We start from the raw sequence: 20,386 nt of genomic DNA on the forward strand, positions 1-20,386 counted from the left end.
ATGAATCTCGGATTTCATATGCCCAGTTTAATCCATGTTGACTCAATTTATCATGGACTCTGTTCTTGTGGCAAAATGAATGGCTGACTCACTTGTGATGAGCTGAAATGGCAGATTGAGGAGTTTTGCGGTACTGTATAACCAAGACTGCAATTTTGGCTCACAGCAAAAGAATCTGGTCTGATTAGGGAGGGATCAGAGGAAGCAGCAGCATGCTATTTATAATAATATGTGCATGCCACAAAATGTAGCAATGGTTACATGAGTGTGAATGTATCTGTGAAAGAGACATAATGTTTTGGAAGAACAAAGTGGCTATTGTAGCTTATCCTCTAAAATATACATCTGCGGGAAAACTTCTAGCTCTTCTGCCATCTCCATTCACTTAAAGAAAGCAGGGAGATCCAAATAGGTCCAGAAAAAAGAAGAACGGTGGCCTGCCAATCTAGCATTGATTAGCAGTGAGAGAAATTACCACAGGACTTCATGGAGGTTACTCAATGTCATCCCTTTTAGGTCAACCAGATCTGAAAATCACTCCAAAAGAAGTTGAAATTGGTTATAATGATACAATATTGCAAGTCTGATTGTGTCCAGCCTCCTCTTCCTCCTCTTTATAGTTTATTCTCTTTATAAAGGTTTAGGGAGGTTCCTGCCTGAGCTGTTTCAGAATGTTATCCTGTTGTTCTGGCCTTTGAAAATGCTTTAGCCCCTTTTGCCTAGGTCAAGGGTAGGCAACCCTGGCTCTTTTATGGCTGGTGGACTTCAACTCCCAGAATTCCTGAGCCAGCCATGCTGAGGGGAAAGGGAGAGTTTCCAAACTGAGCCATGCTGGCTCAGGAATTCTGGGAGTTGAAATCCATGAGTCATAAAAGAGCCAAGGTTGCTTACCCCTGGCCTAGGTAATGGCTCCTGCCTATCTTCATTCAAGGTCATCTTTATTTATTAGATTTTTATCCCACCTTTATTACTTTATCAGTAATTCAAGGCAAAGAATATTACTTCTTCCTCCTTTTTTTCCCACAACAGCCACCCTGTGAGGTGGGTTGGGCTGAGAGAGTGAATGGCCCAAAGTTAGCTGTCATTCATGCCTAAGGTCTCCTAGTTTCTAGGTCTGCACCTTTCCCACTTCACCAAACTGGCTCTGTATTTGTCTATGGAGACTCTCAGTCATCCACGTCATGGTTGTCCCAAAGATGCTTTTTCAAAAGGCAACTAGACTTTGTTTTGTTTTTCCTTGAAGACATTTAACTTCTCACCCAAGAAGCTTCTTCAGTTCTGACTAACTGAAGAACTGAAGAAGCTTCTTGGATGAGAAGCGAAACATCGTCAGGGAAAAACAAAGGAAGTTGCCTTTTGAAAAAGCACCTTTGACTCTGTATTTCTAACACCCAGTTTGCTAGAACTGTCTGTATCCCAGCAATGTTGGGAGTGAGCTTACCTTTAAAACTTATTTCCCTGTTTCAGGATTTTCTGCTGCAGTTTGGATACTTACAGAAGCCGCTAGAACAGTTCTCACATAAATTCACAGAAGAGGAGATCGAGGATGCTTTGAGGTGAAATAAATTGAGGGACATTAAATCAGAAACATATTTTAGGAAAACACACTAAAGACTTTGGGTTGTCAGCAGTCCCACTTGGGGGCCACAAGGGAACCACAGATAAGCCCAGCACATCTTAGTCTACTGGGGGGGGGTTGCATGTGGTGAGTGTCCTGCAACCTGGGAAACTTTAAGTAAACCAGTGTCCGCGTGTTGGACAATGACAATCACTGTGTGTATTCTTTTCTCCCTCCTGCTTCGGTTCAACAGAGCTTTTCAGCTTGCTTCAGGACTGCCAACCACTGGGCAGGCGGACATGGCAACCCTCACCCAGATGAGGCAGCCTCGCTGTGGTGTGGATGACCCCTTCAATGAAAGGACCCTCAAATATCGCCTCTTGGGTGAGCATCCCTCAACTTGCCTCCTGGAGGCCAAGGGGCCGGCATCTGGACAGATCTGGTTCCCACAGAAGGCCTGGGTCTAGGGAAAGGGTGAATGATTGTTAAAGGTTGCAAGAAAAGGGACTTCAGTTGCCCTGAGATGCAGACCTCATCCTTGGGAATTCTGCTATTTGGAATACAGGGCCCTGTGTTCAAATTTAAAGCCGCTCTGATATTGGGATTTGCATAATAGACAACAAATCACCTTTTTTTCAGATGCTCTTATGTAGCCCAAATGGCACATTCACACACAAAAGGGAACTGTCACACAGATGGGAGTCAGACACCCTCAAGTGAGGGAACATCTTCCTTTGTTTCTGACCCTCTTTTTTGAAGGACATTCCTCCCCAGATTAGACTGGCTCCCATCCCGCTTGTTTTTCAGAAAGTCATTAAAACGTAGTCCTATCAAAGAATCTCGGAGTAGATTGGTGACAAATGGCCCTCCTGCTGTGGATTGTTTGTTTGTTTTGTGTGTGTGTGTGTGTGTCTATTCCTCAGGGCATTGTTGTTTTGCTTCTCTTTGGTTTATGATCATTATTCAAGGGTATTGATGTTTTCTTTTGTCAGCTGCTTTGAGCCTTGTTGGGCTGAGCGGCGTATAAATTGTAATACAGGGACATATCTTCAAAGTGTAGCAGTGTAGACTGAGCATGCTGAGTGAACATAGAATACTGGGTGATTATTGGGAGCTTGTCAAAACTCTGTAAAGGAAGAGTAGAAAAGAGTGTTGGAATCAGCATTCTGTTCTACACTGCAAGTTTTTTATTGGGGTTTTTAATGAACCATGACTTTATATACTGTATACAATCTTGCCCACAAAAGACCTATGAAGGAGGTGTCCTCAACGCAAACCATTTGTTTAGTGACCATTTGAAGTTAAAATGGTAATGAAAAAAGTGACTTACAATAGCTCCTCATGCTTACAACCATTGTAGCATCTATACAGTCACATAATCAAAGTTTGGGGGCTTGGCAACTGGCAAATATTTACAAATGTTGCAGAATCTTGGGTTCACAGAATCCCCGTTTGTGACCTTCTCAGCTTCAGGCAAGCAAAGTCAGTGGGGGAAGCCAGATTCACTTAATAAACACCTGATTTATTTCATAACTGTAGTGATTCACTTAACAACCGTGGCAAAAAAAGGTGGTAAAATGTGCACGACATTTAAAAATTCTGGTCCTAACTGTGGTTGCAAGTTGAGGACCACCTGCACAGCCATGCTTTGCAGCGACAAACCAGTATTATATGAGTAAGGCAGGAATCTATGTGGTTTGCTAGGGAATGTAATCAATGCCCCCTTTTTTTCCCCTTCACAAGACATGATTCAATTTTTCAATTCAGTTCAAAAAAGGATTTATCTCATTTGTAAGTCTTCCTGGTGCTGATAAAGTAAGATATGTGGGAGACTACTACTATTTCTTATCTGACTTAAGGCAAGTGAGATAAGACTTAGCCTGTTTCCCAATCACTTGTCAAAGGATTCTGGTAGATGCAGAAGTTCTTTTCAGTTTGGAGAAAAAAATTAAGAGGCTTGCGGTGCTTCTGTAGGTTCTCTAAACATAATAATCATCAGCAAAGAGATGGAAAATCTCCAAGAGCAGGTGGCTATTATCAAAGGCACTCAGTAAGCTAGTAAAATCTGTAATTGCTGGATTATGGCATTTTTCATGATGATGCCTTCCCTTCTCGGTTATGATGACAGGTACATCTCATCTTCCCATCTTTACTACTATCTTCTCCTATTGGTATATTATGATTTATCGCTTGTTGTTTGCATCTTATGATTTATTATTGTACCTTATGATTTATGACCTATTACTTACCACTTTGTTGTTTATATGTATACTAAGAGCTTATTCACCGGAGACAAATTCCCTGTTGGCCAATAAAGAATATTCCTAGTCCTACAAGTATATTTTTCCCCACTTGTCTGAAAAATATTAGAGCTGAATTAGACAATATCAGAGCTAAGTTAGGAAAGACATTTTTCAGTTTTTTTTAAAGATTATTTTCATTTTAGAGATTGGATATTGAGACCAACGTAAAAGAAATCAACAGTCTGATATGAGACTGCTACCATAGGCTAACACGGCTCTTTTTCCATGAGGAGGTAAAATACAAACTGAAAGTCAGCATTCTGTAGCCTATCCTAAAACTTGTACCCTTCACCCAAATTTAGATTTTCTATCTTAAGGTCAAACAAGTTTTGATATGAACCAATTATTACTAAGGCATTCATCAGTGCTAGAGTCAAGAACATGTTGCCAATCAAAAACTGATAATGTAAGCCACGTGCTATTTATTCATTTACATTACTTTAATCTGGCTTTTCAGTGTTAAAAAAAACAATCCCAAAATAGTTTAGTATCTGATGTTAACTTCCTGCATGTGGGAAGCTGACCATAGAATTTATGCTGTTGTGGAAAAAGCATCCACAAATAATCTTAAAAATCTTTAAAAAGGGAGTACATCTAACAGCATGCAAATGTGGATAGCATATATTTTTTAATATGTTTTGGGATGCTCTTGCTGCATCAGCTTGTCCAGTTAAACACATTCAATAGACATAGTCCTTGACTTACAACCATTTGTTTAGTGACGGTTCTAAATTACAATGGCACTGAAAAGTGACTTCTGAGCATTTTTCAACACCATTGCAGCATTCCCAGGGTCACATGATCAAAATCTGGATGCTTGGCAACTGGTTCAAACTTATGACCCTTACTGTGTCCCAAGGTCATGTGATCCCCTTTTGCGACTTTCTGACAAGCAAAGTCAATGGGAAAGCCGATTCACTTAACAACCGTGTTACTAACTTAACAACTCCACTGACTCGCTTAACAACAGTGGCAAGAAAGTTGGTAAAATGGGGCAAAACTCAGCAACGGAAATTTTGAGCTCAGTTATAGTTGTGAATCGAGGACTTCCTTTAGGTGTTTTAAGGCAGGCAATCATTTCAACTGTAAGACTTCCACTTGCTGTGAATTTCCTCCATGTAAAACTGATAAAAAACAATAAAGGAGATTATTTGTACCAAAGGTGCTTTTTTTCAATAAAGGAGAATATTTATAACTCAGGCTTGAAATGAGGTGTCCTTGGTGCTCTCTGAGCTTAGATAATAACAATAACAATAACAATAACAATAACAATAACAATAACAATAAAGTTGGAAGGGACCTTGGAGGTCATCTAGTCCAACCCCCTGCTCAGGCAGGAAACCCTATACCATTTCGGACAAATGGCTGTCCAGTCTCTTCTTAAAAACTTCCAGTATTGGAGCATTTACCGCTTCTGGAGGCAGGTTGTTCCACTGGTTAATTGTTCTAACTGTCAGGAAGTTTCTCCTTAGTTCTAGGTTGCTTTTCTCCTTGATTAGTTTCCATCCCTTGCTTCTTGTCCTGCCTTCAGGTGCTTGTTTTCTTGCATTAATTAACCAGAATAGTTAACATCATCAATGCTAGTGATCAAAAGTGGGTCATGCTGAGTTTGCAGAGGCTTCATAGACAACTCTAGCTAATTTCCTGGCTATAATATGGAGACAATTTTTCCATGTCTTTTTCCATGAAGTCTTTCAATTTCCCCAATTAGGTTATAGCCCAGGAATTTTTTGATAGTCTCCATACTAACCAGGTCCAATATTAACTCACCATGCAAATATAAAGCAGTTACACATTTCAGTGAAAGATAATTGACCATGGAGAAACTCTCCAGAATTTGGATGTCTTCCCTTGATTTGCTTCTAAAGATCCCCAGATGTAGAAAAATTAACTCTAAGAAGGGAAAGTAGAACAGTGAGAAAGAGATTCAGAAAAGGTCTACCTTGGCCTTCTTTTGTCCTTAAAAAGGAACAGTGAAGCGTTTTGGCAGGCTTTCAAGGTTTTGTTAGTAAAAGCAAAGTGAAGTTGCTTTTCTGGCATTCCTGTGGTGTCTGCTCTTTAACCAGGCCTGTCTCAAAAGGCTAGTTTTGGATTTGCCTAGATTGAAGGATCTTTGAAGCCAGTTTGAGCTGATATGTTTGCCACAAGCAAAGATGTGCAAAAAGCCAAGATTAATTAATCAGTTCTTCACTCCACCCTAGCCATGCTCAGTATGAAAGGAACAGACATGTGGCTTTGACCTGAAGTGGGAATTAGGGCCAGCTTGTTGTGATTGTAATGGTCTGAAAAGCCAGTTTTACTTGTGTTGATTGAAAAAGTAAGTCCAATAAATTTCTTTGGGATATATTTCTAAATATGCTCCTATAGGGTTCCAAGTTGGTCTTTTGCAGCCAGAATAACAAAGTAATACCCTAAAGCAGGTTTGTCTAACTTTTGAAACTTTAAGACCTGTGGACTTCAATTCCCAGAATTCCCCAGCCAGCATGAGATGAAGTTGCCTTGAAGTTGCTACGGTTACGTACCCCTGCTCTAAAGACGTAACACCTTTATAATCAGATTAGCTTTTGAGTATCTCAGATGTATGGTATACAGTTCTAAAAAAATACACTTGAGTGCCTCAAGATACTTGCTTATTTCTATAAAAGACCAATTCCTCCAAAAGGAAGACTCCTTGCTGATCTTACCAACATTTCATTTATCATTTCTGTCTGAAGGAACTTTGTATGTCTCTTATTTTTCCCTCCCCTCCTACAGCCATGTACATTTTACAAACTTCTTCTCAGAATTATATTTCAGCTATCTGAAATCCATAAAAGTGATTATAAATTTGCTGGTCTTTGACAGCAAGGTTCAGTAAAATTCGTTCTTGTATTGGTAATCCTCAACTTACAATCATTCATTCATTAACTGTTCTAAGTTACAACAGCACAGAAAAAATGACCTACAACCAGCCCTCGCTTTTACAACCATTGTAGCATCCCTACAGTTACATTAACAAAATTCAGGTGCTTGGCAACCACATATATTTACGATGCTTGCAGTGTCCCGTGAACATCATTTGTGATCTTTCCAGATGACTTCAGACAAATCAAGTTAATGGGGGAAGCTGGATTCATTTAATAACCATGTGATTCACTTAAGAGCTGCAGGATTTGCTTAACAACGGTGGCAGAAAAAGTCATCAGGCCCAAGTCACTTAATCGCCTTCCTTAACCTTGGGAATTCTGGTTCCCATTTGAAGATTCACTCAAAGGCTGTGATTCTCCCAACCCTCATCCTGCCCTACCTCTGCAGGGGAGCCAGTGCTCAGTTATTGATTCCTCTGGTTCTGTGCCTCCTTCTACAGGTCGCTGGCACAAAAAGCATCTAACTTACAGGATCTACAGTTATAGCAAAGACTTGGGGGTCCCTGGCACACGCACTGCAATCCAGACAGCATTCAAGTACTGGAGTGATGTGACCCAACTCACTTTCCAGGAGGTGCGGACTGGCCGTGCTGACATCCGCCTGTCCTTCCATGGTTCTTCTTCTTGGACCTGCTCACGGCCCTTCGATGGGCCAGGTATGGACCCAAGCAGGGCTGGGGAAGGGGAAGGGGGAGCTGGATGGAGTTTGGATGAGAACAATGTTAGCAGAGATGGGGTTGAGCAGCTGGCAAGGATATGATAGACCACAAGGGTGGTTTTGCTTTATTGACAGAAATTAGGTGTTGTAAGAAAGTACGATTGGAAACTGGACTAGGATTGGGGACACCTGGGTTTGAATCTCCACTCAACTATGGAGCTCACTGGGTGTCTTTGGAAATGTTTACCTCACAGAACCAAAGGGGAAATATGGTAGGGTGAAGAGAAACTGTTCATACCATCTTACGTTCCAAGATGGGTTATAAATGGAAGGTACAATTAGAAGCTCAGTACCAGTCTTAGTGCTCATGAAGATGGATTGATTTTAAATCAAGATAACTTAAATTGAGATTTTTAAAGTGCCCTTCTGTAAAAAATGAATGTAGCAATAATGTTGTTGAATGAATGGAAGAACCTTAAGGGAGGAGAACACCAATTCAGTCCTGGAAAATTGGGAAGTGTGAGAAAGAAATTCTAAATAACCCTGCCTTGATTCTCTTGGTATATATACAGAGAAATCTTAGCAGACTTTCAGTTTTCTGTAATTATATCCACCAATAGAAAAGTGGTGTTCTACCCATCTTTGTATGGTCTGTTTCTTGACATGACCTATCTAAAAGGCTGAAACCTTCAGAAAGATTTGGCCAAAATCTCTAAATTTTATCAGCTGGTCATCTCACAATATGGTAGATTTGAGAAGGATGTATTTTTGCATCTTGTTCAATCTGATAAATTGCCCAGGAGGAACTTTGACAGAACTTTCGGCACTGGAGTTGGTAGACTTCCAGACCTTCATTTAAATTTCTCCAGATCACAAAAAAGCTGTCTTGGCCAAAAGCTTATATCTTTAATAACATTTGCTCCAAAGAACCTCAGGAGTTTACATCCTTTACCTCCATTTTGTTCTTATGACAACTTTGTAAGAGACAAGAGTGTAAGAGACAAGAGTGACGGTGAAGGCCTCAAGGTGATCCTAACAACATTCATGGTTGTACATGAAGTTGAGCTACACTTAGCCTAGTTGTTACATCACAAGGAGCCTCTTCAATATTGTAGAATGAGAACTACTCATAATAGAATCATTTTTTTATCCTATACGCAAAGACGTTGGAGCAGTTATAGACTGTTCTTAAAAATACTACTCAATTTGTTTGTGTAGTTTTTAACCTAACTCTTTAAAAATGCTGTATTTTTATGAAAAAGAGTAGATACTTGCCCCTTCCCTTTGTCTCTATAAAATTTTGAACAACTATAATGTGCTTATTTTCACATTAAATCTGTATCATAAGGCTTACATTAATCTCAGTTTTAAACCATTCAGAAGGCAATGAATCAGATGATGGTTGAGAAATTATATGAGTATGTCCCTCCTGCTACATTTGGTGGCATCCATGCTTTAAGCAGCAGGGAGTCATAGGAAGACTGGTGCTGGAGGAGGAGGAGGAGGAGGAGGAGGGGGCGGAGGGGGAGGAGGAGGAGCTCTGTGTTGTGTAGAATAAGCCAGATTCATCTTGAGAACAAGATTTCACAAGGGTAAGCCTAAATTGCAAATTAGTAACACTCAAATCTTTTCTCTCCCTCAGGTCACGTACTGGCCCATGCAGACATCCCAGAATTAGGAACAGTCCACTTTGATTCTGATGAGTACTGGACAGAAGGGACTTTCCGTGGGATTAACCTCCGCATTATAGCAGCCCATGAGATTGGCCACGCGCTGGGCCTGGGTCATTCTCGATATCCATCCGCACTCATGGCTCCTTCTTACAGTGGCTATTGGTCCCCCTTTCGCCTGCATCGGGATGACATTGAAGGCATCCAGGCCCTGTATGGTATGGAACTCAGCAGTCCGGCACACCCTCGGGTCCCTTTGAAATCTCTCCACCCTGGTTTACATGCATCCATCCTGGCCCTTGGCTTGGCCCTCAAAGGTCATTCTTAACATGCTCAGCTGCTCTGTCCTGTTTCCTTCTCTGTGATTGTGTGGCCACGGCAGCTGGAATTCCTATGTAAGGAAGGTGGTGAACATTTCTGGGAACAGACAATTTGGGATGGTTTGTGACTCTGGGTCGGCTTATTTATTATTTATTTATTTATTTATTTATTAAATTTATATACCGCCCTATCTCCCTTGCGGGACTCAGGGCGATGAACAGGCGATACTAAAAACCACGGTAATAAATAGTTTGTTTTAAAATCAAATTAAATAACAGGCCTGCTCTAAAAGTACTCCATACAAAACCCCCACTAAAACATAATCAAGCTACGCCAGGCCGGCCGCACGGAATAGATGGGCCTTCAGGGCTCGGCGAAAAAGGCGCAGGTCCGCAACTGTACGTAGGTCGGGGGGTAGGTCATTCCAGAGGGCAGGAGCTGCCACAGAGAAGGCTCTCCCCCTGGGGGTCGCCAGCCGGCATTATCTGGCCGACGGCACTCTAAGGAGGCCCTCTCTGTGGGAGTGGACTGGCCGAAGGGAGGTGTTTGGTAGGAGGCGGTCTTGCAAATACCTAGGTCCATTGCCATGGAGTGCTTTAAAAGTTGTTACTAACACCTTGAAGCGCACCCGGAAGGCCACCGGCAGCCAGTGCAGCTCGCGCAGGAGAGGCTTGCTGGAGTTGAAATGAAACCAGGGTAACTAAGTCATGGATATGGACATAGTGTGTGTATGTACAGTATAGGTATGTATATAGGTATGTGTATGTGTGTGTATGTGTATATGAAAGTGTGCACACACGCACACACACATATATATATACACAGAGTATATACAGTATGTACACACACAGACTATATACAATATCTGTGTGTGTGTGTGTGTGTATTTTTGTTTGACAGTGCATTATTTCATTATGAGTCCGCTCTTAGGTTTAACCATTGTGAATTTTTAAAGAACAACATATAGAAATAGTTGAAATAACTGCATCGAATCCCGTATTAATTAAATCTGGTAAGCCTATGAGCTGTAGATTTATTATTTCCTTGTTACACCTAATATGTCCAAGTCAGTTTTATGTAAAACAAAGAATGCTGGCTATATAGGGAAGATGGGGAACTCCCTTGACAAATAATGAGCTTTCACTATGTCTTCCAAAAGGAGGGTTTCTTCTGGAGAGTAAACTCCCTGTTTCTTTTCCATTATGCTTGAATTCTGCTGTTTTCTTTTTTTTCTTTTCTTTTCCTCTCATCCTCCCACCTGACCTCTTGGCCTGTCTTCTCCAGTTTGTCCATCCCCTAGCAACAAGGAGATATATTTCCTACAGTGACATGAAGGGATCTGGTCCAGTGGTTTTGAAATCAGGTGCAGAGGAAGCCAAGGCCATTGACAAAAGCAGCCTGGACTTATTCCTGATGCATTTCTGAATAAGCTTTTGGCTTTAAGAAAGCAAGTCTAGAATCGATACAATATAGGCAGTCCTCAACTTATGATAATTGGTTCTGTCTCTAAGCGAGGTTGTTAAGTGAATCACACCTGATTTTCTTTTTTGCTGTAGTCGTTAAGTGAATCACATGGTTATTAAGCAAATCCAGCTTCCCCCCCAGTGACCATGGGATGCTATGATAATCATAAATGTGTGATAATTGCCAAGTGCCTGAATTCTGACTGCAGGGACACTGTGATGGTGATAAGCATGAAGACTGAAAAGACTAAATCACTTTTTTCAGTGCCGTCATCACTTTGGTCGTTAAATGAATGTTCGTAAGTTGAGACTGTTTGTATCTAAGAGATCAGTAGTTAGCCATTGACAAATATCCCCCCCTTTTTTTTCATCCCAATTATTTTCCCTGTTCTTTTAGGCTTGACTCACAATTCAAATTAATTTTTTATACAGGTAAGAAGACCCTGCCAACAACTGCACCTGAGACCTCCCCTACCTTCTCTATTCCACCTTCAGGTGCTCTGAAACCTAGCAAAGTCCCCGATCCCTGCAAAGATGATCTGGATGCTATCATGTTGGGTAAGCCATCTCTCTCATCCTGGTTTCTAGAACCAAGCTTATTCTTCCACCGCTTGCAGGAAAGGAAGATTGAGAATAACTCCCACCTCGCCCCCTGAAGCTTTTCATGAATGAAGGCTTTCCTCTCCAGCCACAGGAGTGCGCTATCTACTCCCTGGTTTGAGGAACATGTAAAGAGGCACATAGATCTCAAGGAGGAGGGGGCAGGAGGAGGGGGAAGAAGAAGAAGAAGAAGAAGAAGAAGAAGAAGAAGAAGAAGAAGAAGAAGAAGAAGAAGAAGAAGAAGAANCTCCCACCTGACCTCTTGGCCTGTCTTCTCCAGTTTGTCCATCCCCTAGCAACAAGGAGATATATTTCCTACAGTGACATGAAGGGATCTGGTCCAGTGGTTTTGAAATCAGGTGCAGAGGAAGCCAAGGCCATTGACAAAAGCAGCCTGGACTTATTCCTGATGCATTTCTGAATAAGCTTTTGGCTTTAAGAAAGCAGGTCTAGAATCGATACAATATAGGCAGTCCTCAACTTATGATAATTGGGTTCTGTCTCTAAGTGAGGTTGTTAAGTGAATCACACCTGATTTTCTTTTTTGCTGCAGTCGTTAAGTGAATCACATGGTTGTTAAGCAAATCCAGCTTCCCCCCAGTGACCATGGGATGCTATGATAATCATAAATGTGTGATAATTGCCAAGTGCCTGAATTCTGACTGCAGGGACACTGTGATGGTGATAAGCATGAAGACTGAAAAGACTAAATCACTTTTTTCAGTGCCGTCATCACTTTGGTCATTAAATGAATGTTCGTAAGTTGAGACTGTTTGTAGCAAGAGATCAGTAGTTAGCCATTGACAAATATCCCCCCCCTCTTTTTTTCATCCCAATTATTTTTCCTGTTCTTTTAGGCTTGACTCACAATTCAAATTAATTTTTTATACAGGTAAGAAGACCCTGCCAACAACTGCACCTGAGACTTCCCCTACCTTCTCTATTCCACCTTCAGGTGCTCTGAAACCTAGCAAAGTCCCCGATCCCTGCAAAGATGATCTGGATGCTATCATGTTGGGTAAGCTATCTCTCTCATCCTGGTTTCTAGAACCAAGCTTATTCTTCCACCGCTTGCAGGAAAGGAAGATTGAGAATAACTCCCACCTCGCCCCCTGAAGCTTTTCATTGGTTTGAGAAACACGTAAAGAGGCACATGGATCTCAAGGAGGAGGAGGAGAAGAAGAAGAAGAAGAAGAAGAAGAAGAAGAAGAAGAAGAAGAAGAAGAAGAAGAAGAAGAAGAAGAAGAAGAAGAAGAAGAAGAAGAAGAAGAAGAAGAAGAAGAAGAAGAAGAAGAAGAAGAAGAAGAAGAAGAAGAAGAAGAAGAAGATAATGCTCTATGTACTTTCAGAAATAAGAAAAAACAACTAGAGTCCAATTATTGATTTTTAATTCTTCTCTCCCACTGTTTAGGACCATATGATAAGACATATGCTTTCCATGGTGATTATGTGTGGATGGTGACCGATTTCGGTACCAACCCCCCATTAAAGATCTCAGCATTGTGGAAGGGCCTACCTGGGTGGCTGGATGCTGCTGTGCACTCTCCCCGTACTGGACGCACTTACTTCTTCAAAGGTCTGTGCATTGAGATGATGCCTCCCCCCTTCCTCAATTGTTCTAACCTGATCCCTTTTTATAAAGAAAGTGATACATCTTTGTTGTAAGCTGCCCAAAGTCACCTCTTGGCAAGATGGGCAGCACATTCATTTTATAATAAATAAAAATACATTTTTTCTAAAGGTATGTTCTACCTCCATTCTGTTGATGATGCTTTTTTTCTCCTCCCAAGGCTTCCAAAGTGATTATAAGATAATGTAATTGCCTCCAACATAGGGCATTTTCACATGTTGAAATGATATAAAGCTGTCCTTGCTGTTATGTTGGCACAACAATGGGTGGCTAATTTTGGAAGACAAAGTTGCTAGCATGGGTTTGACCATAGATTCTGTGGCTGCTATTAATGATTATAAACTTTATTTTTACTGTCTGTTTTTAATCTATATTCATTCCATCTTGGTTACCAGGTTCTAAACTGTGGCGTTACCGGGGATTCAAGCTGGATTATGGTTACCCTAAACCCCTCACTCGTATCCCCGCCAAGATAGATGCTGCTCTCTATTGGCCAACAAATAAGAAGATATTCATATTTAAGGTAAAAACACAAACTTTAAGGGTTTAAACCTCTAGGAAGCATTAAGCTAGAAGTCATTCTCAACCAAAATAGAAAATATGAGTTTGGAGATACATGAGAGAGATAAGGCTGAATTATTAGGATATGAATTGTGCCAGGATGTGACATTGTTTTGATAAAAAAAATCTGCTTTCTTCATTGTGGTTCAGATAGTTTTCGTAGTCCATCCTTGCAACCTATGCTCCCTATTCTCTGGTATTTATTGGAGGAAAACAGAGGTTCTGTGAGTCCAGGGGATACACAGGTAGTCCTTGATATACAACCAGTCACTTAGTGACATGGATTTGAAGTCCCAACAACTGCCCCCCCCCATAGTCATGTGACTGAAGTTCGGGAACTCGGCAACGTGGCTGCATTTACAGCTGTTTGGTCATGTGACTGTGTTTGCGATGGTTCTTGCCAAACAATGGCACTTCCTTCCAGGTTTTCTGCAAAACCGCATCCATGGCTTGCTTAACGACCACTGCATTTACCTAACAACTGCAGTGTTTGCCTAATGGCCCTCGCAAAGAAAATTGGGCAGGCTCCATTACAGTTGAATGTCAAGAACCACCGGTACCTGTCCTAAAATGGGGCTTGATAGACTGAGGATAGGATGAATATGTCACTAATAAGAGGCGTGGGAGAAGGCACCGCTGATCTAAATCTTGCAGGAAGGACTGGAGAGGAAGCCATGCAGAGAAGGAAGCCACTTGGTTTGTTAAGATATTTAAATTTAGTAGCTGGAGCAGTGGGGTGGTGCAGTGAGCCAGAACACGCAATTATGGTTAATTGGTTGGAGTGCTGGCGCCTGCACGAGGCAATCTACACTGTGATTGGTTGCTGTGAGTATGGAGGGGGAGTTTTCCTCCCCCCCCCTTTTTTTTCTTCTGTGTGCCCTGTATTCTCTGTAATTCACCTCACAATGCTCCTGTTTGCCTGTCTTGTTTGCTGTAAATATAGATGCAGAATATATTTATATAAAACTACGAGTTCATGCCAGTGTCTCTGCTGCGCAATTCCCTGGACATACTTTGCTTAGGGACAGGAAGGAAAGACTGGGCTCTTACATATAATGGCAGAGCCATTAATTATGATAGAAAGTTGGCTTGTCAGGATGCCGTTGTATTCTTTTCTTAAATATTTGAGGAACTCTAGACAAATGGATTAAGGAGCTGCAAATGCTAGGAAGGGCGTTAATTCCTTCTTAATCTGTTTTCACAGGATACGGAGTACTGGCAATGGGATGAACTGGGGAGCTATTTCACTAATATCCCTAGAAAGATCTCCACCCTCTTCACCGGGGCTCCATCGCACCTGGATGCTGCACTAACCTGGGAGAATGGCAAAGTCTACTTTTTCAAGGGACAGAACTACTGGAGACTCAATGACCAGCTTCGGGTAGAGAGAGGCTACCCCCTAAGCACAGCTGAGCGCTGGATGGACTGCTGATGTTTAGGGTGCTGCTCTGGCTTACAATTTTCGGAGATGGCCCTTCTCTAAACAATGAGGTGTGTTGTTTTTTTAAGAGACCTCACAGCGACACCTACAGGTGATGCACAAGAGCAAGTCTTCTGAATGGGACCAACTTGGGCAGAGGAGCAAAGAAAACACTGACTTTGTGGAAACTCTTGTTTCCGCTGAGCTTCTTCATTGCAGACATATCTACCTTTTAAAAAAAAATAATAATAATGCTGGATTTCAAAAATATCTGGATGATCTTGGAGGCAACATAGCTGCAGAAGGAACTAGCCCAGCTTCAGAATTCAGGAGACCTTGGAGATTATGCCTTAGAGGTCAGACTGTAGAATAATAATTCAACATCAGAGGGGTTTTTTTTAAAGGGAACTTTAAGGATAGTTTAGAAGTATCATTCCTTGTTCTATGGCTGTGCCAAGTCAAATAGAGCTGCAGAGTTTTAGAATATTGGTGGCTCACCGTTACTTGTATCTCTATCAGAAGAACAGCTAAGCTTTTTTTTTTAAAAAAAAAAATTAAAACTGAAATCACAAGGAAAGTGTCTGGAATATCCTGGGGTAGAGGAGTATATCTCTTGCAATGCATGTACACATAGACATACACATACACACACCAACATCATTGTTATGGCAAACTTCAAATTCCATGGTAATAATTTAATCTCATATATCCAGCAGGGTGACTGAGGGCTAGAATGTTGCTTCCAGTTATGCAAAGTGTACCCAGTTCCCAATAAAAAAAGATTTTTTATTATATATGTGTTTATGCTTTTTTTCTGACGAGGAAATCATTTTTCTTTCTGGTTTTGTTTAGCTGGGTACAAACAGGCCAAATGTTTTGCTGCCTAAGGCAGCACAAGCTGTCCTTTCTTCTCCTTTGCACTGGTGTGGTTCAAAATTGTTACTTTAGTATCGGAAGCAGAAGATCCCAGGAACATATTTCAAAATGGAAAAAAATTACAGCAATTTAACAATGAACAATCCTTTCCTCTTCATTTTACTTTGCAGATGACGAGGGAGGAAGCATAGTCAGTTTATTTCAAAGAGGCTTGGCTACAAACAGGCCTGAGCATAGTCGCGGACCATTATTCTACTTTCATGATCCGCTGCGACTGAAATTCTCCATTGAAAATCATTGGCTGGGCAAGCATGAGCAACAGTCAATACCAATCTGCCTTAAAACACTCACAATAGTCGTCTGTTACCCATTCAGAGGAAAATGCTAACCCTGCCAGAAAGTAGGTGGGATTCATTATCAATTTTCTCAGAAGGAAGTGAAGGTCAGCTTGCAATTTCTGTAATACAGTTCTGATCTCATTTTGCAAGAATCAGAATGCAGAATTCCCCTTTAGTGTCATGTTCATCACAATGCCACTGTTTCTACTCTCCTCTGCTCCCAGCTTTGCATCACTGAGAACAATGAACAACAGTCAGCTCTGCATCACTGAGAACAATGAACAACAGTCAGAACGTTGTAGATTCTACAGTCACAAACTTCAATCCCGCCCACTCCCTTCTACCAAGGCATGCTATGTAAAGGGAAATAAAAGACATGAAGCCAAGTAGTCTGATACTTTGACACCTTCATTTCCTGCCCAAGGGGAAAACTGACAGAAGCTCCTCAGGTTTATCTCTGTAATCTTGATTAAGTATGGAGGGGAAGATGAGAAGCTGCCAAGCTAGCATTCCACTTGGAGGACCTGCTAGACCAGTAAAACCCAGGGTTTAGGAGGAATGCTGAGGCAAGACAATCCTGTGTATCAATTCTCCTTTCATGACCCATTCCACAAGCTCCACGTTTTCAAATGAAAATAAGTTTCAGAGTAGTCATGCTTACATTATAGCAGGGGTCTTCAAACTTTGCCCTTTTATGACTTGTGGACTTCAATTCCCAGAATTCCTCAGCCAGGCATGTCTGGCTGAGGAATTCTAGGAGTTGAAGTCCACAAGTCATAAAAGGGCCAAGTTTGAAGACCCCTGCATTATAGCAAGAAATAATTTGGCCCAGTTTCTGAAGAACAATAAGCATGCAATCACAAGCTTCAAGAGCCAATCTAGGAAAGGTACAAACACTGTGTGGAAGGGCCCTAGTCCAGAAATGCCTGTCTCATTTACTGCTTCATTTCTCCTGTCATCTCCGCCAGCTGGATAGAGTTGAAAGAAACCCAGTAGGCACTCCAGTCAAGGTGTTGTGCATGAATGAATGCATCAGTTCTATCCCTACTTTCTAGGAATTTGAGAAGGCACCATATTGAGAAAGGAAGATGCCAGCACATGAATAGGTCATCTCCCATCTGGTGCCTTTCCCCCAGGGCTGAGAAGGCCTTGCTCATCGGAAAGGCACGTTGTTCCCACCATTCCAAAATAGCTTGTGTTTGTCATTAATTAAAGTTAAAGCAGTTGGAAGGAAACCATCCCGTTTGGTTTCCTAATGTGGCTAAAAGCCATAGTGGTTGATTTTTTGAGAGAAGCTCATGTGCTTCTGCCTGTCTGAATCTTCACTTTTCATATTATTCCAAAATTGAAATAAGAATGTTGGTATGGCAGGCGAAATAAATCTAACTCAAGACTCCTGCATTTCCACAAAGGAAGCAGCCTACTATTTCAATAATTCACTGCCCTGATAGAAGATTAACTTCTCCTGGTAGACAAGGCACAGTTGCTTGGGGAGGATAAACCTTTTTATCTGACCTTTATTGTGTTCTCTCAAGGTGGAGAACATAGCTAATATTTCTTCTTCCTCCTATTCTCCCCACAACCACTACCCTGCGAGCTGTATTGGGCTGAGAGAGAGTGACTGATCTAAAGTCACCCAGTCGGCTTTCATGCCTAAAGTGAGACAAGAACTCAAGAGTCTCCTGGTTTCTAAGCCAGCACCTTAACCACTGTACCAAACTGGGTATGCGATCATTGTGATTCCTTCCAACTCCATAATTTAATGATCCCTCATAAATCTTCAACAACTACAATTGGCTCAATCACACAATCCATCACATAAAACAGTGAAATTACTGGTTGCCCTAGTCTGGAAGAAAGTCTAGTTTTATTAATAACGGTATTAAACAGAGTAGTGTTTCTTTTTTGCACTTATGTTGGAGCGTTCCAAAAGTTTCTCAAACATTAAGCTTAGGGACATGCATGTAAAAACGTTACAGATGTGTATCTGCTCCACATTGCAAACAGACGTGAGGACTATAATAAGGAATCCTGAAGCCTGCTTCAAATTTAATACACAATCAGACAAACACTTTTGCAAGGGTAAAGAACTGGCTGTTGACCAGATCCTGCAACATTATAAGCAGAACACTTGACAAGCGGGAGAGAATGTCTAACCAACTTAAGTTTTGGGCTGGCGGCTACCAGTTTGTGCTTAGTTTTTATAATCTAGTTTTATAATTAAGAGGGGACCAGAATCGATTTCGCTGCAGTTTCATAATGGGGATTCTTGGCTCCTGACCACATTCTGGATTTTCTGCACACAGATGTACAGATAGTCCTCAAATTATGATCACAACTGAGCCCAAAATTTCTGTCGTTAAATGAGACATTTGTTAAGTGAGTTTTGCCCCATTTTATGGCCTTTCTTGCCATAGTTGTTAAATGAATCACTGCCATTGATAAGTAACCCAGTTGTTAAGTGAATCTGGCTTCCCCATTGGCTTAACTTGTCAGAAGGTCACAAAAGGTGATCAAACGGTCATAAATATGAACCTGTTGCCAAGCATCAAACGGTCATAAATATGAACCTGTTGCCAAGCATCTGAATTTTGATCACACGATCATGGGGATGCTGCAAAGGTCATAACTGTGAAAAACAGTCATAAGTCACATTTTTCAGACCCATTGTAACTTTGGTCACTAAATGAACTGTTGTTAAGTCGAGGACCGCCAGTATACGTGCACACATACATACACACATACTTAGCAGTAATTCCCCAAAACAAGGAGGCAAGAAAACTCAGGGTGATTGGGAAGTTAGGGCCAGCAATATAAAATTGAGCATGGTTCCATATCACAATTCAGATTGGAGACAAGACTGGAGTAGTTTCAGAGTAAATAAATCGACATATGAGGAAATATTGTTTATCCTGAGGCTTATCCTGTTCTTATGAAAGCAGAAAGTAGCCATTTAAATATCCCACAATGCTTCAATTAAACTAACTCCTCTGTCTTATAAGGGGAATCCAAGGCCTAGCCCTGCCTCTTGTGAGTCCTGATGGCATTTCTTTAAGAACCCCTCCTTATGATGACATCTTTCAAGTTCCCTTGATTTCCTGTTCCGCTTCCTCCTCTCAATTGGGTTAAGACAATCCAATTATTTACCTTCCTGTGGAGTAGCCTTTGTGCATGACAGTGATAAAGCTGTGTGGCATTGCGGAAATGGGGAACTACTAGGAAAAAAAATTAGTAACGTTTTTTTAATTTAACAGTGCCAGTAGGAGCTGAAGGAGGGATCAAAGAGAAGCCCATATGGCATATTGAGATTAAATGTGGACCAAAGCCAGATGCTGCTTTAACTGGGATGCAGAACATAAGGCAGGTGTTATGAGCTGCAGAGCAAACGCTTCCTTTCATCCATTCACTTGAATATTAGTGGAGAAAGGCAGATGAAGTTCAGAAGTTTAGCTACACATTCCTATTTAACTCTGCAGAAGTATCCTCTTTTTCCTGCCTTTCTTATATTGGTTTTTAAATAAGATATTTGCTACAGTTGCCTTGGGGCAGGGGTAGGCAACCTGGGCTCTTTTATGACTCGTGGACTTCAACTCCCAGAATTCCTGAGCCAGCATGGCTCAGCTTGGAAACCTCTCCCTTTCCCCTCAGCATGGCTGGCTCAGGAATTCTGGGAGTTGAAGTCCACGAGTCATAAAAGAGCCAAGGTTGCCTACCCCTGCCCTAGGGACACCACAATGATCAAAGCCTTAGCAGAACTTACTACTTCTTCTAATATATCTAGGGTGATGCCAGGCACAAGCAACCAGAACAGCTTTGAGAATGGGTCAGGTAGGTTTCTTTGCCTCTTCTAGCACTGATTACGTTGCCTAGTTTGGTAATAAAACATCCGCAAGAAAACAACCAAACTCAGAGGACCACTTAACCCCTACACTTCTGAATACCAGAGATGGGTGGAAACAGTGATAACCTTTTGCCTTTGTAAGGACCATCCAAAACGTGAGGTTAATTCATCCCCCAAGAACTGATGTGATGGAGACAAACTGCGTAACACAAGTGTATTTGTGTTAAATTTTATAAACAGG

General features: G+C 41.4%; 1 protein-coding gene across 1 annotated transcript; it reads left to right on the forward strand.

Moving 5' to 3' along the window:
* The first annotated feature begins 1,472 nt into the window (after positions 1 to 1,472).
* Positions 1,473 to 15,882, forward strand: MMP19 (matrix metallopeptidase 19). Its single transcript, XM_015814737.2, has 8 exons — positions 1,473 to 1,556; positions 1,812 to 1,942; positions 7,208 to 7,423; positions 9,068 to 9,313; positions 11,312 to 11,437; positions 12,891 to 13,055; positions 13,505 to 13,632; positions 14,875 to 15,882. Exons 2-8 carry the CDS (start codon positions 1,858 to 1,860, stop codon positions 15,100 to 15,102), a joined length of 1,194 nt encoding a protein of 397 aa, XP_015670223.1. The 5' UTR covers positions 1,473 to 1,556; positions 1,812 to 1,857; the 3' UTR covers positions 15,103 to 15,882.
* Positions 15,883 to 20,386: the final 4,504 nt, after the last annotated feature.

The sequence above is a fragment of the Protobothrops mucrosquamatus genome, unplaced genomic scaffold (assembly GCF_001527695.2).
Source record: "Protobothrops mucrosquamatus isolate PMUCROS unplaced genomic scaffold, P.Mucros_1.0 scaffold280, whole genome shotgun sequence".
NCBI classification, from domain to species: Eukaryota; Metazoa; Chordata; class Lepidosauria; order Squamata; family Viperidae; genus Protobothrops; species Protobothrops mucrosquamatus.

What these genes read in the sequence shown, in the direction of transcription:
- MMP19 (XM_015814737.2), top strand. Translation starts at nt 1,858, where the DNA reads ATGGCAACCCTCACCCAGATGAGGCAGCCTCGCTGTGGTGTGGATGAC. An exon ending in AGGCATCCAGGCCCTGTATG is followed by an intron (nt 9,314 to 11,311) that starts GTATGGAACTCA and finishes TTTTTTATACAG; the next exon opens with GTAAGAAGACCCTGCCAACA. An exon ending in AGAAGATATTCATATTTAAG is followed by an intron (nt 13,633 to 14,874) that starts GTAAAAACACAA and finishes CTGTTTTCACAG; the next exon opens with GATACGGAGTACTGGCAATG.